This window comes from Martes martes, assembly GCF_963455335.1.
Source record: "Martes martes genome assembly, chromosome: 4".
Lineage (NCBI taxonomy): Eukaryota > Metazoa > Chordata > Mammalia > Carnivora > Mustelidae > Martes > Martes martes.
In genome coordinates, this window is record NC_137891.1 from 172,918,908 (window position 1) to 172,937,619 (window position 18,712).

An 18,712-nucleotide genomic window follows, 5' to 3' on the forward strand; every position below is an offset into this window, starting at 1 on the left:
AATGAAACAAGGTCAAAGAGATGCATTTGATATTAAAAAATAAGATTAAAAATGTATTTGAATGATAATTTCATAATAGTTTAAAATAAATGTTTGGTTTCATTAAAGATGATGCTATCAGTATTTTCTTGGGTGCAGACATGCAATTAAGGTATTGGTTCAATTTTATTGACAATTCTTAGATTCTTTCTCATGCTTAACAAAGCCTGCTATGCCACCCAGTGAACTCTTGTCTACATCAGCAGAACACAGAATATTAAATAGGGAAAAATGAAGAATTCACTTATATTTAGTCCTATAATATGGACATTGTGCTTCTACTCCAGCAGTTTCACATAGTTCTTATACCCTGGGTATATTCTGAATTTGACTGCAGGGAAAGATGTGGTCAGTTGTGGAAATACAGTGTCTCAAGATTATAAAACTAGTTCTGTGACCTTGCGAAAATCATTTACGTTTCCATGGACTGGGTTCCCCCATCTGTAAAAAGAGGTGAACCTTCAACCTCTCAGATGCCCTTGAATTCTCTGAAAACCCACCATGGGTGATTGGCTATGGGATGGCAGCAACGTGGCCATTTCTCTGAGTGTGTCTGGATGCCCAGGCGATATTCCAGATGTACAAGGTGAAAGATCACGTGACTGGTGTGGACAAAAGCACCACAATTTAAACCATCTAGGAGATATTCTGTGTTTCAGGAAGGGCTAACTGTAGTAAGTTTTATGAAAGAAAACATTTCAAGCTGCATTTCTAAAGAACCTGTATCCCATAGTTAGCTAGCTCATTTAAAAAAAGATTCCCATTTTGCCAAGGTGGGAGGGAGGGGGGAGGGAGCCTGAGAGAAAGCAGGGTTCCAAAAGGAACAGACTGTGAGAATTCTCAGTAGTTAATGTTTGTAACTTTAACTGACCTTGCTGGTCTATTTTGAGGTTAGTGGTTCAATACAGAGATACAAGGAAACTTGGAATTCAATTTATTGTCAAACCAACAACAAAAAAATTTGTCGCCTGAGTAAAGACCAGTGTCCAGTCTCTATCCTTTTCCTCTTTCCTTCAATGATAGACGGGGAGTGACTGTCAGCATCCCACCACGACCACATGTCTGGGCTGAGTGATTGTCAGTCCTCAGCCCCGATCAAGGGCACCGAAGGGACACTGTTGAGCAGCCTCGTGGCTGAATCAGGAGCTTCTCTCTTCCAACATGGTCACTCACCCCTTGGGACACCCTCAATGGCTACTTACACTGAAATGTTTGCAGACAGATCAAAAAACAACATATAGCGAGAAAGAATTCTGACCACTGCATAGATTTAAAAACAAGAAAATGTTTATATTTCATTTAACATTTGACACAGAAGAGGCCACATTTAGACACATTAAATCTTCAGAGCACTTTAATTTGTAGTTTTGGACCTTGGCTATGACAAATGCTCATATGAGATGCATCCATAATTCCTTTCGTAATTTATGTTTACAAATTACACCATGATAAAACTTAATAAAAAGTACTCATGTGGCATATTTTCAACATTTTATAAGTTAGTCCAATGCATACAATAGATTTTTGCTGTTGTTTACATAGGAAGTTCTCATGATTTCAGTATTACACAAATTGAAGCTGAAGACTACACTCAAAAATGAGTTTAGAAAATGGCATTACAAAAAACTGGGAGTGAGTAGTAAAAAACCCACAGAGGGCTGCTGTGCAGAAGCGAACTGGACGCTCTTACTGCCATAAGTCTTCAGTGCGGCCAAACTTAAACACCAGTCCTCTGCAAATAAAATAAGAAATATCACATCTGGTTGAGTTTGGGGGAGAAAAAAGAGTATGTGAGATTGGGAGGATGGTGGGAAACTAGCAACAAAGGATTGATGAGTTGTATGAAAAAAACCGGGAATGTATCAGAACAGAAAATGAACGTGTGCTTCCCACATCCTCGACTTCTGAGTACTGGAGCCTTCTGCCACTCTTAAAAAGTTAACCAATGTTTAGTATATAACGATTGTATGTCTAATTTTATCATATTCATTCAACAAACCTTTTTTGAATATAATTTGCTAGATGGTTGGGCTATAAAAATACATAAGCTATGGTGTCCCTGCCCTCAAGCTGCTCACATCTCACATTCTTGGTGACACAATGTGCTAAAAGCGGAGGAGGGGTGTGTGTGGGGGAAGACGTGTATTTACCAAATGTTGAGAGAACATAGAAACACATAGAATTTATTCCGCCTGAATGTGTTAGGAAAGAAGCTACAGAGGTGGTAATGTTTGGAATGGGCTTTGGAGGATAAGCAAGAGTTTCAATGGGAGACTGGTAGGAACAGGAACTAGTGTGACAAAGGAAGCGGAAACAACGTATCAAGAGGCAAAGAGGAATAAAAGACCACAGGGCCTCAGGAAAAGCCCAAGTGACAGTTGTGTCAGGAATATGCCCACAAAGAACTTGCCATCCAGGGTTTAGGTGGGGAACGGTCTACAGCTGTCCTCAAAGTTTCAACTTAAGAGCGGCAAGATGGCAATTATAGGCATAAGGAAATAGAGGTCTCCATCTAGATCTCTGGATACACGTAAAGATACCTGAAGTGCATTAGAGCAGGGAAGAGTCCAATACGGCTGGATTATAGTTTAAGAGACAAGAAAGACAGGGAATGGCAGTGGCCAGGATTTGATAAACCAACTGACCAGGGTGGCTAATTGCCCACAGGGGCCTTACATGCCTTAAATGAGACAAGCGGGCAGGTGTCAGCCTGTACGTTCTGCTATGGGGGCTGATACTCAGTGTGAAATGGGATTATGCGGAGATGCTCCCCAACTTAAAGGAACAACTATCCATCTCCAGCTGATTGTGGTTATGCAAGGCTCAGGACTGTCAGATCTTCCAGTTTTTGAGGAAAAGCCCAAATTTCAGATTTTAATGTAAAAGTCTCTGGAGTTTTAAATGTTGGCTCAATAAAACCGAAAATACTGTACAGAATAAATAAAACAGAGCCGCGGACAGAACTTGGCTGCATGGCCACTAGTGTTGGGCTCTTCTGTAGACAGCTCCCAGTTCTGAAAAATTTTAAGATGAGAAGTGACAGAATCAGAGCCATGTTTTAGAAGAGAAAGTGACACAGGAAAACTGGATCCAAGGGAAGAACCATCAGGGATGTGAAGTGCTCAGGAAGGGATGATGGTGACCCAACAGAAAGTGAACAAGTCTGAGACCCTTCCGAGGCTGTTTGAGAGGCCCTGGATGTGTGGGCAAGGGGGAGAAAGAAACTGAAGATGGGGGTAGACAGTGGCATGGGCTGCTTTGCATTGTTTTCTCGTGTTTTCCAGGCCCCAGTGTCTACTCAAGGTTAAGCCTGCAATCATAATGATCAATTTAAAATGGCTTTCATAAGCCTTTCTGGAGGTAAATACTTGAGTGTTTTTTGATGAAAACAAAAATGCAACTAGGAAATTGTACCCTCTCTTGCAAGAATGTTAACTTCTCTTTATAAAGGATTTCATAAAGCTCCAAAAGGTGTTCTGATCTCTGATCTTCTGGTTAATAGCAGGCCTCTACCCTCCAGATAGCTTGGATGAGACACCCTTCAGAATACTAGTCAACAGATGTAAATTGTAATCTGAAGAGTTTCTTGGACAAAAGCCAGTCCTTCCTACACCGTCAGATGGTCACCTTTGGTACTGACATCTGTGTCTGATTTCTGAAACAGTAATTTCTCAGGGGCTGCTGAGTATTGTCCTCTTACAAATCAGAATGGTAGGCAATCTGCTACAACTACTCTACTAGCAGGGCTTATTAGTTGAATTTAATTTCAATTTGCTTATAGTATTTTCAGAAACCACAGTTTTTAAGTCTGAAGAGGGACAACAATACCAAATGAGAAACCAAACTTGCTCCATATAAAAGGAATTTATCATAAATAATTTGAGACAAGTCAATGATCAGTTTCCAAGGTTTTGTGCCATATGAAAGCTGCTACGTGAACTCATGTGTTTCCCCCTCAATCCTCTGTTCCCCCCTCCTGTGACACAGTGACTTCTCTGCTACAGCAGCGTCTTAAGGTGGAACTTGCTTTATTCTTTCTCTCTGCCAGGGTAAATGATAAAGAAGGCTGCTGTTTGCCCCTCCCTGGCTGGTTCTCAGTGGATCCGCCTCCCCACAAATCCATCCTGAAGCTTTTCTTACACACCCTCACACTACCTTCCCTTGGCTGAAGCTGTGGGGCCCTGAGTTCCCCGTGCACCTCCCACACTGTGGAGACACTGGAGTAGTGAGCTCAGGATGCTTGGGGGCCGTCTGTACAGATGCCCAGGCCCGGGCACTGCCGCTTGAAAGGAAAAGAAATCCTACCTATCCACACCAACCTTCTCATAAACATGCTACATTACCCTACAAAATAACAAACATACCCAGATTTTATTTCATAAGCTGAGAAATGAGATTTACTCATGCTGTATTTTTGAAGTATTATACTCCCAAACTCCTGAACTCCCACTGTTATGCTCCCAAAAAAGGAAGAGGGAGGAGGGAAAGAGAATTCATGCTAAACAACCAGCTGAGGACAGCAAAAAGAGAAAACGTCAACTGAATTCACCCCAAATCTCAAACGTCTTCATCCTTGTAGCTAGAGCCTAAACTCTGGAGTCAGACACCTTCCGTTTTAGCCACATGACCCCAAACGAGGAGCCTATTTTTTCTGTGCTTGCTTTCTCACATATAAAATGGGGATAATCAGGAGGCCACCTTCAGAGTTGTTACAGGAATTCACTGAGCATATAGGTAAAATACTAAGAATAGTGCCTCACAGATAGTAACTGCTCAATAAACTCTGGTCATTATTATTTTCTGCATAATAACAGTAGCTGAATTTTTTATTCTTGTTGTTTAAACTCCTTGGGTTTTCTCCATTAGTTTCAGGACATAAGAAAAGACCCAAAGACCTTGTATACATTTCCACATCTAAGTTCACATTTTTCTTATTTCCAAACTGATTTTATAAAACTGCAAGAATTCCTGGTGGAGGAAAAAGTTTGAATACCACTGCTGAACGTTACTGAAGGGTAACTGTCAGCATTTCATGAGTGGCTCAAGTAGATATGGGGCTTTGGTTTCGTTTTGGGGGGTCAGTAGGAAGAGACAGAAAAGGAACAGTCCTACAATAGACTGTCCTAGAACAGAGTAGTTTTTTAACCCTTTTTTTGGATTAGGGACTTCTTTGAAAATCATGAAAGCCATAGACTCTCCTCCTAGAAACAAGCAGAAACAGCAGTGTCTTGCCTACGGAAATGTCTGGTGCTTTCCCATCTTGAGAACCCTACCCACAGGATGATGGTTAAGAATCCCTGATGCAGGGCGCCTGGCTGGCGCAGTCAGTGAAGCATCCTACTCCTGGTTTCAGCTCAAATCACGATCTCAGGGTCCATGCTCAAGGTGGAGTCTACTTGAGACTCTCTCTCCCTCTGCCCACCCCCCCATTTAAATAAATAAAATCTTTATTAAAAAAAAAGAATCCCTGATGCAGAGCATAAAAAGAAGATTTTTGGGGGTGGGCATGGAGGGGGTGGTGGCAGTGGCAAGGGTGAAAGGCTAAGGGTAGGGAAAACCTTAGTACCCAGAAAGGAACGAACATTAGAAAAGATTTTTGATAAAAATATTAAGGTTCTCAGGGGTTTTAGTAATCCCTTAATTTGTCATTGCAGCAGAAAGATAAAAAATGTTAGGGCTTCTCCTGCATACCTCAAATATCATCATGCATAAGTTCTAATAACACCAAGTTAGAAAGACTATAAAATGCACTCAGAAACAAAATTTTAAGGAGAAAAGGTTTTAAGCAGGCTTTCACTGAAAGTAACTGTTAGAAATACAGATTTAAAACACTGTCAGCATTACGTAACTAAATCTACTTGAATCACAGTTCATTAAAGGGGAGTTGGTGGCAGTTAAAAAAAAATCAGTGTATGTTCCCAAGGTTGGTAACAACAAACATGTTTGTTATTTTTCTCAGTCTCATTCTTCATATTTTATGACATAACATGGGGGAGGGGCACTGGACAGGGTAAATTAATCAACTAAATATAGTAAGTAACATAAACAATTATAAAAAAAGAATTCAGGGGTACCCGGGTGGCTCAGTTAGTTAAGCGTCTGCCTTTGGCTCAGGTCATGATCCCAGGGTCCTGGGGTTCACGCCCATCAGGCACCCTGCTCAGTGGGGAGTCTGCTTTTCCCTCTCCATCTGTCCCTCCCCTCCGCTCGTGTTCTCTTTCTTACTCCCTCTCAAGTAAGTAAAACCTTGAAAAAAAAATTAAAAATAATAAAGAATGTAAAAGAAACTTACCCAAAAAAGATAAAGGCATTTTGAAAAAATACAGCAATTCCAGGGTATACGATGGCTTTTTCTGTAAAAAATAGTTGTAATATTTAGAGGTTCATGGTCTCAAAACATTTAGTTTCTGATACACTGGTGAATAGCAGGTTTCCTGCCTTACATAATTGAATCTTCTGGTAAACATGGTTGGTTCAAGTATTAAATGACATAATACATGTGACAGAGTCTTGCACTGGTGTAGTATGTGATAGCTCCCTTCCTTCATTTCGCAGATACTTAGCGAGTGCATACCATGTTCAGCACTATAATGTGCAGAGAATATGGCAGTAAATAAAACAGGCAAAATTTTTTTCATCTTCGTGAAGCTCAACAACGTAGAGAATAATTAAGTGAGGAGAAAAAATAAAGCAAGAAAAGGTAAGGGAAGTGCGATGAATGATGACATTTTATCCAAGTGGCCAGGAAGACCTCACGAGAAGGTGACAGTGACGAAAGGACAGGCAGGAAGGGTGGGCAGCCCCACGCAGAAGCAGCAGAAGAGCAAGGGCAGCAAGCCAGGGGTGGCCGAGTGGGCGACAGAGAGAAAGCAGGACACAGATCAGAGAAGAATGAGGGGTGGGTTGATGGGGGGTGCAGCGCGAAGATCACATGGAGCCTTGCAGTCACAGGGAGGGCTTTGATTTTCACTCTAAGGGAGATGAGAAGCCATTGGAGGGTTCTGAGCAGGAAAGTAATGACATATTTTAATAGGATTCCCCTGGCTGCTGAGCTGAGTAGACAAAAGGAGGTAAGAGGAGAAACAGAAACCAATCAGGGAGCTGTTCCAGGAAATCAGACAAGAGACTAACAGATTTAACCAGGGTGGTAGCAATGGAGATGGTAAAAAGTGGTAGGATTCAGGGGGCGCCTGGCTAGCTCAGTCAGTAAAGCATGTGACCCTTGATCTAGGGGTTGTAGGTTGGAGCCCCACACTGGGTGGAGAGATTACTTAAAACAAAACAAAACAAAAACACTGTATTTAAAAAAAAGTGGTGATGGGTGGCTCAGTTGGTTAAGCATCCAACTCTTGATTTTAGCTCAGGTCATGATCTCAGGGTAGTGAGATAAAACCCCACATCGGGCTCTGCACTGAGTGTAGAGCCTGCTTACAATTCTGTCCCTCGGCCCCTCCCCCCTCCCACCCCCATGGTTGTGCACAAGGACGTGCCTGTGGGCTCTCTCTTTCAAAGAAAAAAAAAGTGGTGGGATTCAGGATATATTTTAGCAGCGGAATCAACAGGATTTGCTGATGGATTGAACGTGGGGTACAAGAGAAAAAGATGTATCATCTCTCATAAGTTTTAATCCCCCAGTTTTTGACCTGAACATTTGGAGGGACAGAGAAACCATTAGCTAGGATGGGCAAGACTGCCAGAGGAACATCTTCTTCCAATTCATCCCAGATTGAAGTTGAAATCCTCATAAATTTCTACTACTGGAGCTATCAATGATTACTCATTAATTGACAAACCAACATGATAAGTAGACGAATTATGAACTATTTCTCAGAATAGTTTTAAGTTATGTGATTACTTTAACAACTGGTTTGCAGAAGCTTCACTACCTCAAGGCCAGATTAAATTATTCCACATTAGTGAAACTACTGGCACTAGAATGGCTCATAAGGATCCTATAGAAAGGCAATTTATAAAATTACAGATCTCCTGCTAATAATTCTTAAAGCATAACCTGGCTCCAGAAGTCTTTAGGAAAATACCAAAGTTTTGTGAGATAAACACATTTCTATAAAAAGGGGCTCTGTATTAATAGTTGCATCTGGGAGAGAAGAATTATCAATAATTTTATTTTCTTCTTTGAGCTTTTTTATATTTTCAGTATTCTACAATGAACAAGCACTATGGAATTCACATGATAAAAAAGTAACATTTTTTGTTTTTAAAATATGATGGTGATAAAGATTTTGTAGCAGCAAGAGAACTACTTAGGATTATCATGTAAAATGCAAAACCTAGGTTCAAAATCATATTTATTCTATAACTACACAAAAATATAAGAGACCAGAGGAAATACACCAAAACACTTAAAAGCAGTACATTATTACAGTTTCTTTCTTTTCTACATTTTTGGGAACATGGATTTAGTAATAAATTATATAAGCAACAATAACAAAAATACATATTAAAGTGCCTATCATTCCTGTCTGTAAGACTTAAATGATCTTAATAAAAATTCAGGAAACCCATAATTTTAATCCAAGAATTACATTCTGTTCAAAGAAATAAAGGGTTAAAATCTGGGCTAGATCAGATCTCTGCTGGTCTAGTTTTTGCAGATCATTAATACCATACTTTTACTGTAAGAAGCAGAGTCAATTTTACCTGGAACAGTAAGGGGTTTTCATATTTTTCTGGGGTCTGTAAAGGTGAGATTTCAAACAGGGATCTAAAAGCCGGCCTCTTCCTGCAGGCTTTGCTTTACACTGGCCTTCCACAGCAGACGTACGTGAACTGTTAATTTACTTTCTATTTAAAAGGAGATGATGTCATAGTACAAGGGAGGCTTAGCTCAATACATTTTAATTCTAGGATGTTAGAGCTTTCCATGGATATCATTCACCAAGTCAAAACTTGCCAAATAGCTAGAGAACATATGTATTCTGCTTCTGAGGTTTTGGGAAGCCAAAGAGAAGCAAGGTTTGGAGCTGTGTCCCATTACTTCCACGCTCTAGATCAGAAGAAAAAAAATACAGAAGAAAGGAATAGTAAAAACATACCAAATAAACAAAACAAAATACTGATAGGGTGAAGGGAGTTCCCAGGCATAAATGCTAGCAGCTAGTAGCTGACCCATCCGTGTGAAAAAAAGCTTTGCTCTAAAATAACCAACCCTGATGCACAACTTCAGTAATCCATCAAAGTAAAAAGTGAACTGTTTTCTCTTACCTTTAGCAACATAGCCTCCAAAGAGAATCCACATAGATGCAATCAGGGATCCAAATGCCAGCATGAATCCAATGAACAGCCAAATGCGAGCACCTTAAAAGAAGTAACATTTTACCCGCATTGTTTCTCATATGGCAGCAGCCAGTTCAATTAACTTTTCAAAAGGAAAGCAAAAACCAAAACAGAAAAAATGTGTAGTTGCCACTTAAAGTCTAAAATAAGAATGGAAGATGTGTTGAATATCTTTCATGAGTGCAGACGTTGGCCTTTTTCTTGTTGGCTGGTCTGTATATTCTAAGTGCCTATAATTAATCTCCTTAAATATGTATACTGAGAAAAATTCCTCAACCATCCTATAAAAATCTCACAAAATATGTTTCAACATATTTACAGGCTCATTCTCCATATATTTTTAGAAACTGTATTCCAAAACTTAAACTCCTCCAAGAGAATTTCCAAGCAATAACATAGGTATACTTAACAAAAAATTCATATTCAGTGATATGTGAATCTAAACATACTACCATACTTCACTTCCAGGTAAGTCAGGCAGTGAAATAAATTCAAACTAATGTGCCTGGCACTTAGGAAAGCCTCATTAAAATTATGTTAACAGAGGAGGACAAATTTTAAATCACATTTATAAAATATTTATGACTTGCTATAAAATAAACAGTTCTTAGACTTCCTAAAATGAATTGAGATGAGTTTAATTAGCATAAATACATTTTAATAAAATAAAAGCACTGCCTCGTTCAATAAAGCAAACAGAATGCTATATTTAATTTCTGATTTCATCTCCAAAACATGAAACAAAAGAAGAGTTAAGAAATAATAAGCTGGGGCACCTGCGTGGCTCAGTGGGTTAAGGCCTCTGCCTAAGGCTCAGGTCATGATCCCAGGGTCCTGGGATCGAGCCCCACATCGGGCTCTCTGCTCATCCGGGAGCCTGCTTCCCCCTCTCTCTCTCTGCCTGCCTCTCTGCCTACTTGTGATCTCTGTCCGTCAAATAAATAAATAAAATCTTAAAAAAAAAAAAAAGAAATAATAAGCTGACAGTCACAGATGTAGTCTTAAATACAACTGGCTCTCGATCCCCAAAGCTGTGTTAGCTAACAAATTTTAGTTAGAGATGTGATGGCCATATTCTAGTCCTAGCCCTCGCTATTACTAGCTTATTATTATCAACACTAACTGCTAACATTCGTCTATTTGTTTATAGTTTACGATCATGCCAGATTAGTGTTTCTGTATCTCTTCTACTTCAGTTCATCTACAGAGACCGTGAACCAAAGAAAGTATAGATCAGGGCTGACTACTGAAGTTTCTCCTGTTTCATTAAAAAAAAAAAAAAAGACAGAAAAAGAAAAAAAAAGTCACTTGAATTCTGCCCATTTTTTGTATGGATATAAGTTTATCATTTAAATTGCTGAATCAATGATCCCTCAAGTCTTTGTGTAAGCTGGACTCTCAAGGAAGCTGTGCCACACACATCCTGTACTCAGCCTACCTCACCCAGGTGCGTGGCAATGGAGGCCAGGGGACAGGAGCTGCTCAACTGAGAAGAAACAGACTCAGTGAACCTATGCACCAAAATTCTATTATTCTACTCAATTTTGCGAGATGAAAAGAATTCTGGAGGTTGGTTACACAGCAATGTGAATGTATTTAACACTACTGAACTCTACACTTAAAAATGGTTAAGAGGGTGGGGCGCCTGGGTGGCTCAGTGGGTTAAAGCCTCTGCCTTCGGCTCAGGTCATGATCTCAGCGTCCTGGGATCCAGCCCCGCATCAGGCTCTCTGCTCAGCAGGGAGCCTGCTTCCTCCTCTCTCTCTGCCTGCTTCTCTGCCTACTTGTGTTCTCTGTCAAATAAATAAATAAAATCTTTAAAAAAAAAATGGTTAAGAGGGTAAATTTTATATTGTATATTTCAAAACACACCCAAATTACTACGATTCTGAACTATTTCAAAATGCCAATCCAATCAAATAAAGTTGACAAAAAAGAGAAGAAAATAATTTATATGGTAAACCTTAAGGTACTATAAAGTCAATTTTGCACTTACACTCTTTATTGCATACTGTCCTTTGCTTTATACTATACACACTTATATCTACATTTTATTGCACAAGCTATAAACCCAAGACTGCATACACTGTGCTCTACAGCCAACCTAGATTAAATGTGACTTGTACCTTATGCCTTGAAACCTATAACTTCTGCTCTAGATATACTTCCATCCTATTTCTGATCTGACGGAGTTAGAATGATGGCCCTGCCATGTATATTCTCACTTTTAAGGATGTATAGTATGACGTTGTTTATGCCTATTTACCTGTTTGACCCAGGCAACCTTCACTGTAACTATCACCTCGGACTTGTCCATTTGATACTGCATTAATCCTGTATGAATAAAATAAAGCCAAGATATCACAGTCTTTGACTCCAAGAGAAAATACCCATGACATCAAATTACCAGATACAATAAACTAGAGTACCTCAAATTTAAGGTTAGGCTTCATGAGTCTTGAGTAATGGGTTCAAGTAAACTTAAACAAGTCCCTTCAACCAGATCCCTCTAAGCAGCAGTGATAGTCCCCAGACCAGCAATCATCACCTGCGAACTGATTATAAAGAAAATTCCCCAGCCCCATTCTAGACTTACTAAGGCAGAAACTCTGGGTATAGGGTGTAGCAATTTGACTTTTAACAAGTCCTTCAGGTGATTCTGATGCTTGGTAATATTTGAGGGATAATTTTTCAAGATTTTATCACGCCTGTTAAAATTTGAGAGCGAAATTCTCAAAATTACGCCTTGCTGAGATAGAACGATCCTACCTAGCTTTCCATTTGTACACAGGGGACATACTCAACATGTAATTTGCATGCATGACAAAACACAGAGACAGGTCCCTAGACAATCCAAAAACTACTTAAAATTGGCTTTGGAATGCATTTTTTGTGATAATTCTGTACTAATGTCCAATGTTTGGAGAAATTATATAGTAAGCAAAACAGTAACTTTTTGCTCTGAAGATATTATCAAAGTGATTCAAGTGGTAAAATCTTGGTTTTTGTTTTTTTTTTTTAAATCTTGTTTTTTGATCCCTGATGCAGGTTCCAAACATAGGAAGTCTTTTGCTGACTCTCAGAGAGTACCATTCTAAATTGAGACAGCCTTGCTTTCTTTAGAAGTATCCTTTCAAAAATTTAAATAGCATGGGAAAATGTTCACAATATATTATGTTAAAAAGTTATAGAACTTTATACATATTTTATATATATATATACATATATATATATATATATATATCCCGATTCAATTGTGGGTGTATGTATATATGTCTACCACTACAATGGAAGCTTTGTTGAGGACAAGGGCTGTGTCTATCTTGTTTCCTATTTTTATTTTCAGTGCCTAGGATATAGTAGGTGCCCAATAAACATGCTGACTACATGCACCCTGACTTTTTAAATAATAATATGAAGTCTTAATTTATTCATTCAAATCTAAGTTTTAGAATGATCAAATGATCTCTGTATCAACCACGTTATTCGGCAAACAAATACATTTTAAAACAAGCTTTGTATTTTAAAAAAAAATGCAGATGTTCTTAGGTTAGTGTTTCTTTGCTCTTGTTTTTTCCTTGCTGAGCCATCTGCCAGTCCTTTGCAAGCTGACCTTTAAACCATGTCCAGTACATTGATGACATTGAAAAATATGAACTCTACTCAACTATACAGAAGACATTTTTATTTTCTGACAATCTATGTTAAGTAGTGTCATGAATAATGCTTACATCAGGAAGGCTATGGTTGCTATAACACCACAGGCATGGTATGAGTGGTTGAACTCTTCCATAGTGGGATAAATGACAGCTGCATCTATGATAATCCACCAGCCTGTAAAAAACTAAAACAGACATAAAAAAGTGACACTAATGAGAAATTACAGTAATTTCATATTATTAGCTAAAAAGAAAGCAAAGTATTAAAGTGAAGAAATCCCTTCTAATGATTTTTTTTTTAAGACTTTATTTTTAAGGGGCACCTCGGTGGCTCAGTCGTTAAGCATCTGCCTTGGGCTCAGGTCATGATCCCAGGGTCCTTGGATTGAGTCCTGCATTGGGCTCCCTGCTCGGTGGGAAGCCTGCTTCTCCCTCTCCCACTCCCCCTGCTTGTGTTCCCTCTCTCGCTGTGTCTCTCTCTGTCAAATAAATAAATAATAATCTTAAAAGAAAAGACTTTAAGTAACCTCTACATCCATCATGGGGCTTGAACTTAACCCAAAGATCAAGAGTTGCGTGGTCCACTGACTGAGCCAGCCAGCTGCCCCTAAACTTAGATTTTTGTTTGTTTATTTAGAACCCACTATTTAGAGCATATGACAACATGAAAGTATAAAACACAAGGATCAGATGCCTTGAGGGATTTGCAATGTAAATAAAAATTTTATACTACAAATAGTGAGCTTCCTGTGTGGTTTTTTCTTTCGTTTTTGCTTTTTAATGAGATTGAGAAGAAAACTAACTCTGGATTATGAAAAAATACAATCATATCTCTCCACTGGTTTTGACCTGTTTCTTTCTTAAACACTTCCTGGTATCTTAATAGACTCATAAAAAGGAGGCATTATCCATATAATGAATAAATGTATAAAGCATACCATCTTATATACCATTTTTAACATGCATTTAAAGAAAACCAATCACTCTACTAATCATTTTTCAAACCGTAACGTCATTCTTAAAATGGAGTAACTCTAACTCCCTCATAAACAAAACATCAACATTTATTAAAATAAATTTAGTAGTCAAAGATAAAATAAATAGTAAATATTTAAAAGCATCACACAGAATTCAAAACACATAAAAACAAACACAACAAAATAATGAAGCCCCAAATTATCAATGACACTTACTAGAACACCAGCAGCAATGGAAGCAATAGTATTGCGCTTTTCCCCCCAGTCAATGCATTCTGAGCATCTCAAGCCTTCTAGAAATCCAGACATTTTTTTCAGGTCACTTAAAAAAAAAAAAATCAACTCCATTAAAGTACTTCTATTTACTTGCTTCAAACATGAGTTATGTTCCTAGAAAACAATTAACAGTTCAGGAATAATTTAATGAAAGTCAAATACTTTATCTTGGCTACATACACTTTTTCAGAATATTTAATTTTGGGGGGCGCCTGGGTGGCTCAGTGGGTTAAGCCTCTGCCTTCGGCTCAGGTCAAGATCTCAGGGTCCTGGGATCGAGTCCCACATCAGGCTCTCTGCTCCGTGGGAATCCTGCTTCCTCCTCTCTCTCTCTGACTGCCTCTCTGCCTACTTGTGATCTCTCACTGTCTGTCAAATAAATAAATAAATAAAAATCTTTAAAAAAAAAAAGAATATTTAATTTTTGATCAATTTCCACATTAAAACCTTGGAAAACGAAATTTGGGCTCATTTAGCTTTTTTTAAATTTAAAAGATAGTTTTGGTATACTTAAGAAATATGAACAAAGGTGGGTATCCAAATATGGAAAAATTTTATAATGGTTATTAATTTTAATTCCAAACTAAGTTATTATGTGATTTTAACATTTACAATCCAGGAGCACTAACATGGAGAGAAAAAAAGATAAACTTTGGCTCTCAGTGAAAGCATGCACTCAGATGGAAAAATATTTGTCTTGGGAATTTACAGATTTTATCACAGAACGTGTTGTTTCTTCACACTCAGATTAAGAAATTAGACACTGCACTGCAGGTCTTCTTCTCACATCATCTCCTTTCATTTCATTATTTTTTCCAGAACCAATCCTGATTTTTGGTGTCATTTCTATATAAAGAACAGCCATTTCATTTTAATATCTCTGTCTCTGATTCTAACAGATGTCTTCCAGTCAAAAGAAAGCACAAAACTGAAGCTAATATTAATTCAGACCAAAAAAAAAAAAAATCCACTGCTGAATTACCATATATGAATTACCACAGTCGACCTAACAAATTACATAAAGCATTCCTCAGAGCATGGCTATGCAGACCCGGCCTAACACATCCGGAAACTATCTCTATTTCAGAGTACTGAAAAAGCCTGAATTATGTATAACTTGCTAATTATCAAGACACACCCAAACTCCTACAGAGAACCTGAATCCTTCTGTTAAGCTACTCTGTAGTCAGCAATCTTGATTGGCCAAAAACCATGATATTCTAAAAAAGAGCAAGGAGTCCAATCGTTAACATCCCTTTTAAGCATTAAATATTAACACCTGGGATTATAACCAGTGCTAATATGCTTTGGAGCCAAGCTCAGTTTTGAAAATTCGCCTTTAATATTCCCTGGGAGGAAGCGCAATCCAGGGTGTGTTACTTTCGGTTCATCCCTATGCCCCCGCCCCAACCATCCGTGTCCATTTTTCTTGGGTTTATTACCAGCACCCTGCTGCGCAAAGCCCGCCCCCAGACTCCGGACCCCAGGTCTAAAGTGGACGCGGGCTGAGAGGATGTGGGAACTCGTTCTAGCTCGGCCACCCCCCCCCCAGAAAGAAGCCCAGGGGTGAGAATCCCTCTCGGGGGCTGTTTCTCCAACCCTCATGAACGGAAACTCGGTGATTTCCACAGATCCCGGAACGTCCGGGGAGGGGGGCTATCCGGCAGCCCGGCGGGATCCGCACGCGGCCGTCCCGGAGGAAGCGGCCGGGAAGGGTCTAGAGAGAACCCAAGCCCGCAGCCTCCCAGAGGGTGGAGATAACGACCCTGTCAGCACCCGCCCCGCAGACAGCCCTGGGCCCAAGCCCTCTCGAGAGGCTGTGGCGGCGACCCCCTCCCCCGACTCCCGCCCGGCACTTACGTCCAGGCCCGCCCGTGCAGTCGGTCCCGAGCCCGGTGTCGCGCTGCGCGGGGCCGCCTCACTTTCTCTTAGTTTTCAGCCAAGAAAACAAAACAGGCACCGGCCACCGGGTACCCGGATGAAACAGCACCGCCCCCGGAGCTCGGTCGCGCATGCGGGGAGCGGGACTGAGGAAGCGGCTCAGGGAGGGCGAAGAGCAGGGGGAGGGCCAGAAGGAGCCACGCCCACCGCGCCGAGGTCTGTGCGTGCTCCTGGCGCGGGCGGACGGACTGGGCTGTGCGCGGCGCTCTGCCGCGTCTGCACGTCAGGAGTGGTAGGCTGAGTGCACCCTTCCAGGGGAGGCGTGACAAGTCGCTCTTCCTTTGAAAGGAAAGTGTGTGTTGGGCCTTTGTATCCGTTCAGTGTGAGATGGTAAGTGTTCTAGTGCTGCGGTCGGCTCCTCAGTTATCTCAGGGTGACAGGAAGAGTGACGGGTCCCGCGTGGCCCGAAAAGTGAACGTTCGCGGTACCCTCCTCCTCTCTGTTTTTAAGTCTTGTTTATTTTCTCAGCGCCTGGCCCCGCCCTCCCTGTAGCTCCGCCTCCATGAGGGGTGGAGTCACTCCAAGGAGGCGGGGAGGTCCGGGGCGAGCGTCTGCGGTGCAGTGCAGTCCGAATCCCGGCGCGCTTCTGGGACTTGACCTTTATTCCCCTTGGGGAAGGGCCAGATAATTCTGTTTATGAGGGCTTGTCCAGTTGTGCACTATAGGGTGTTAATTTGCATCCCCGGCCTCTGCCCCCTAGATGCCAGGGTCATTCCGGCTGTTGGGACGGCCACAAATGTCTCAAGAGGCCAAATACCCCGTTTGCGGGAAGGTCATCCAGGTTGGAGCCGCTGTGAAGGAGACAATCTGGGTTTTGGGGAAGTGACCCTTTTCAAAAGCCGGAAGCAATGAAGTCTTGCCTACGTGAAGGACTTGTGGACGGCCTCGCCCGCTCAGATCTCTCGGTCCCGCTCCAGCGGCTCGAATCGGGTGTCGGAGTCGCAGCCGGCCCCCGAACCCGAAAGAAGGCAGCGGTTGAAGGCGGAGATCCAGGAAGAGATCGCAGAGCAGAAACCCGTTTTGCTTAAGTTAGAGGTTGCATGGGTCATTTGTCGTGAAGAGGGACGCAAGGTTCACCTTTTTTGCATATGAGGCTACAGTATTTGAGTAAGCTAGGAACCAAGATTATGTCGTTTAATTTCTTTTATTTCCTTTGATGCGTAACATCTGTAGCTTTGTGCTTTTGAAGGGGGGCATTAGCTGATTAGTAGGCAAAATTGGACAATGCAGTCTATATAGCCTATTTTTAAGTGGACGTCGTTCTTACCCCTCAGGGTTAAAGATTAATTATGACTGTTAAAAGGCTCGGGGTGAGGGGGGAATATACTGCAGGCAGTTCTTTGTAGAACCTTTTTAATGCTTTTTAACGACTTAAGGTTCGCTTAGCAGCTCTGAGCAGCCTATAACAAATCTTGTCTTCGGCTTTTTTTTTTTTTTTTGAAGATTTTATTTGTTTATTTGACAGAGGGAGAGAGTGAGAGAAGGAACACAAGCAGGGCGAACAGAAAAAAGAGAAGCAGGACCCTGGAATCATGACAGGAGCGGAAGGCAGATGCTTAAGGACTGAGCCACGCAGGTGCCCCTTGCCTTCAGCTTTTAGGTCAGCTAATGACTAGGAGGAAAGGTATTAACTTTTCCTTTCTCTCTCTCTCTCTCTCTCTCTCTTTTTTTTCTCTGCCCCCCCTCCTTTTTTTTACATTTACTGTAGTTAACAATGATTGTCAGATATTTTATAAACATAAGTAATCACCTTTATGTTGCTTTTATAATAAAGTACATGCTTGATTTGTCATTCTTAGCCTTCTTGGAATATGTTGGAGTGTTTTTGTCTTTTCTACATACATTGGAGCTATTAGAAATAGCAAAAGACAGCGCAGCTGACTCTTTGGGAATAGCCAACCTTGACTTGCTACCTCGTCTCAGAACTGTTCTTGTAGTTAAAGAATGGAATTTTGGAACAGGTATACCAAATAATGCAAAGTTCTAGATAAGCCAGATTTATCCAAACAGAACCTTCCAAAAAAACTATTGCCAGAAAGATCTGGTTAACTGTTTTTATTTGATTTACCTTACACGGCACTTCTCAGAACGTCTAGCTAAATTTAACTTGTTAATGTCAAAATAGCAGATCTGAAAATACTAGACAAGCTCTCACTGGTGGAAATGGGAAGGTAATCAACTCTATTTTTGGTGACTAACCACACCAGATTGGGACTGGCCCTGAAAGTCCTATGTTACAAGAAACTCTTCTTGGGTGTGAAGTCCTGGTTTTAGCAGTGAGTGCCATAGATTGGGGGCAGGGAGGAGATAAAAACCCATATTATGCTCCCCCCTAAAAGGAAGACAACCCCGTTTTTAGTGACAGATGAATCTGGTGATTATCTGCCTTCTATTAACCGTTGACACTGGCAGCGATGATTTGTGATTCACAATCATGTATCAATTGTAGCATCCTCTCAGAGCAACTTAATTTCTAATCATGAGTGTTAACACTTGTGCTTTGGAGGGAGATAGTGCTGGTTT

General features: G+C 40.6%; 1 protein-coding gene and 1 long non-coding RNA gene across 3 annotated transcripts; one reads left to right on the top strand and one right to left on the bottom strand.

Annotated features, from left to right (window-relative positions):
- Positions 1–1,304: 1,304 nt before the first annotated feature.
- TMEM50A (transmembrane protein 50A) lies at positions 1,305–16,630 on the bottom strand. Of its 2 annotated transcripts, XM_080802894.1 has the most exons (7): positions 16,109–16,630; positions 14,189–14,294; positions 13,068–13,180; positions 11,603–11,670; positions 9,265–9,357; positions 6,332–6,392; positions 1,305–1,771 (listed from the first exon to the last, which is right to left on the bottom strand). In XM_080802894.1, the coding sequence occupies exons 2-7, from the start codon at positions 14,279–14,281 to the stop codon at positions 1,726–1,728; spliced, it is 474 nt and encodes a 157-aa protein (XP_080659020.1). In that variant the 5' UTR covers positions 14,282–14,294; positions 16,109–16,630; the 3' UTR covers positions 1,305–1,725. The 2 variants fall into 2 exon arrangements, with proteins under 2 accessions (XP_080659020.1, XP_080659021.1); XM_080802895.1 differs by lacking the exons at positions 1,305–1,771; positions 6,332–6,392 and adding an exon at positions 8,144–9,046 and having other exon boundaries at positions 16,109–16,268.
- A 99-nt stretch (positions 16,631–16,729) lies between these two features.
- LOC308342464 lies at positions 16,730–17,980 on the top strand. Its single transcript, XR_013966785.1, has 3 exons — positions 16,730–17,296; positions 17,655–17,765; positions 17,898–17,980. It is a non-coding gene; the product is annotated as an uncharacterized lncRNA (long non-coding RNA).
- The last annotated feature ends 732 nt before the right edge of the window (positions 17,981–18,712 follow it).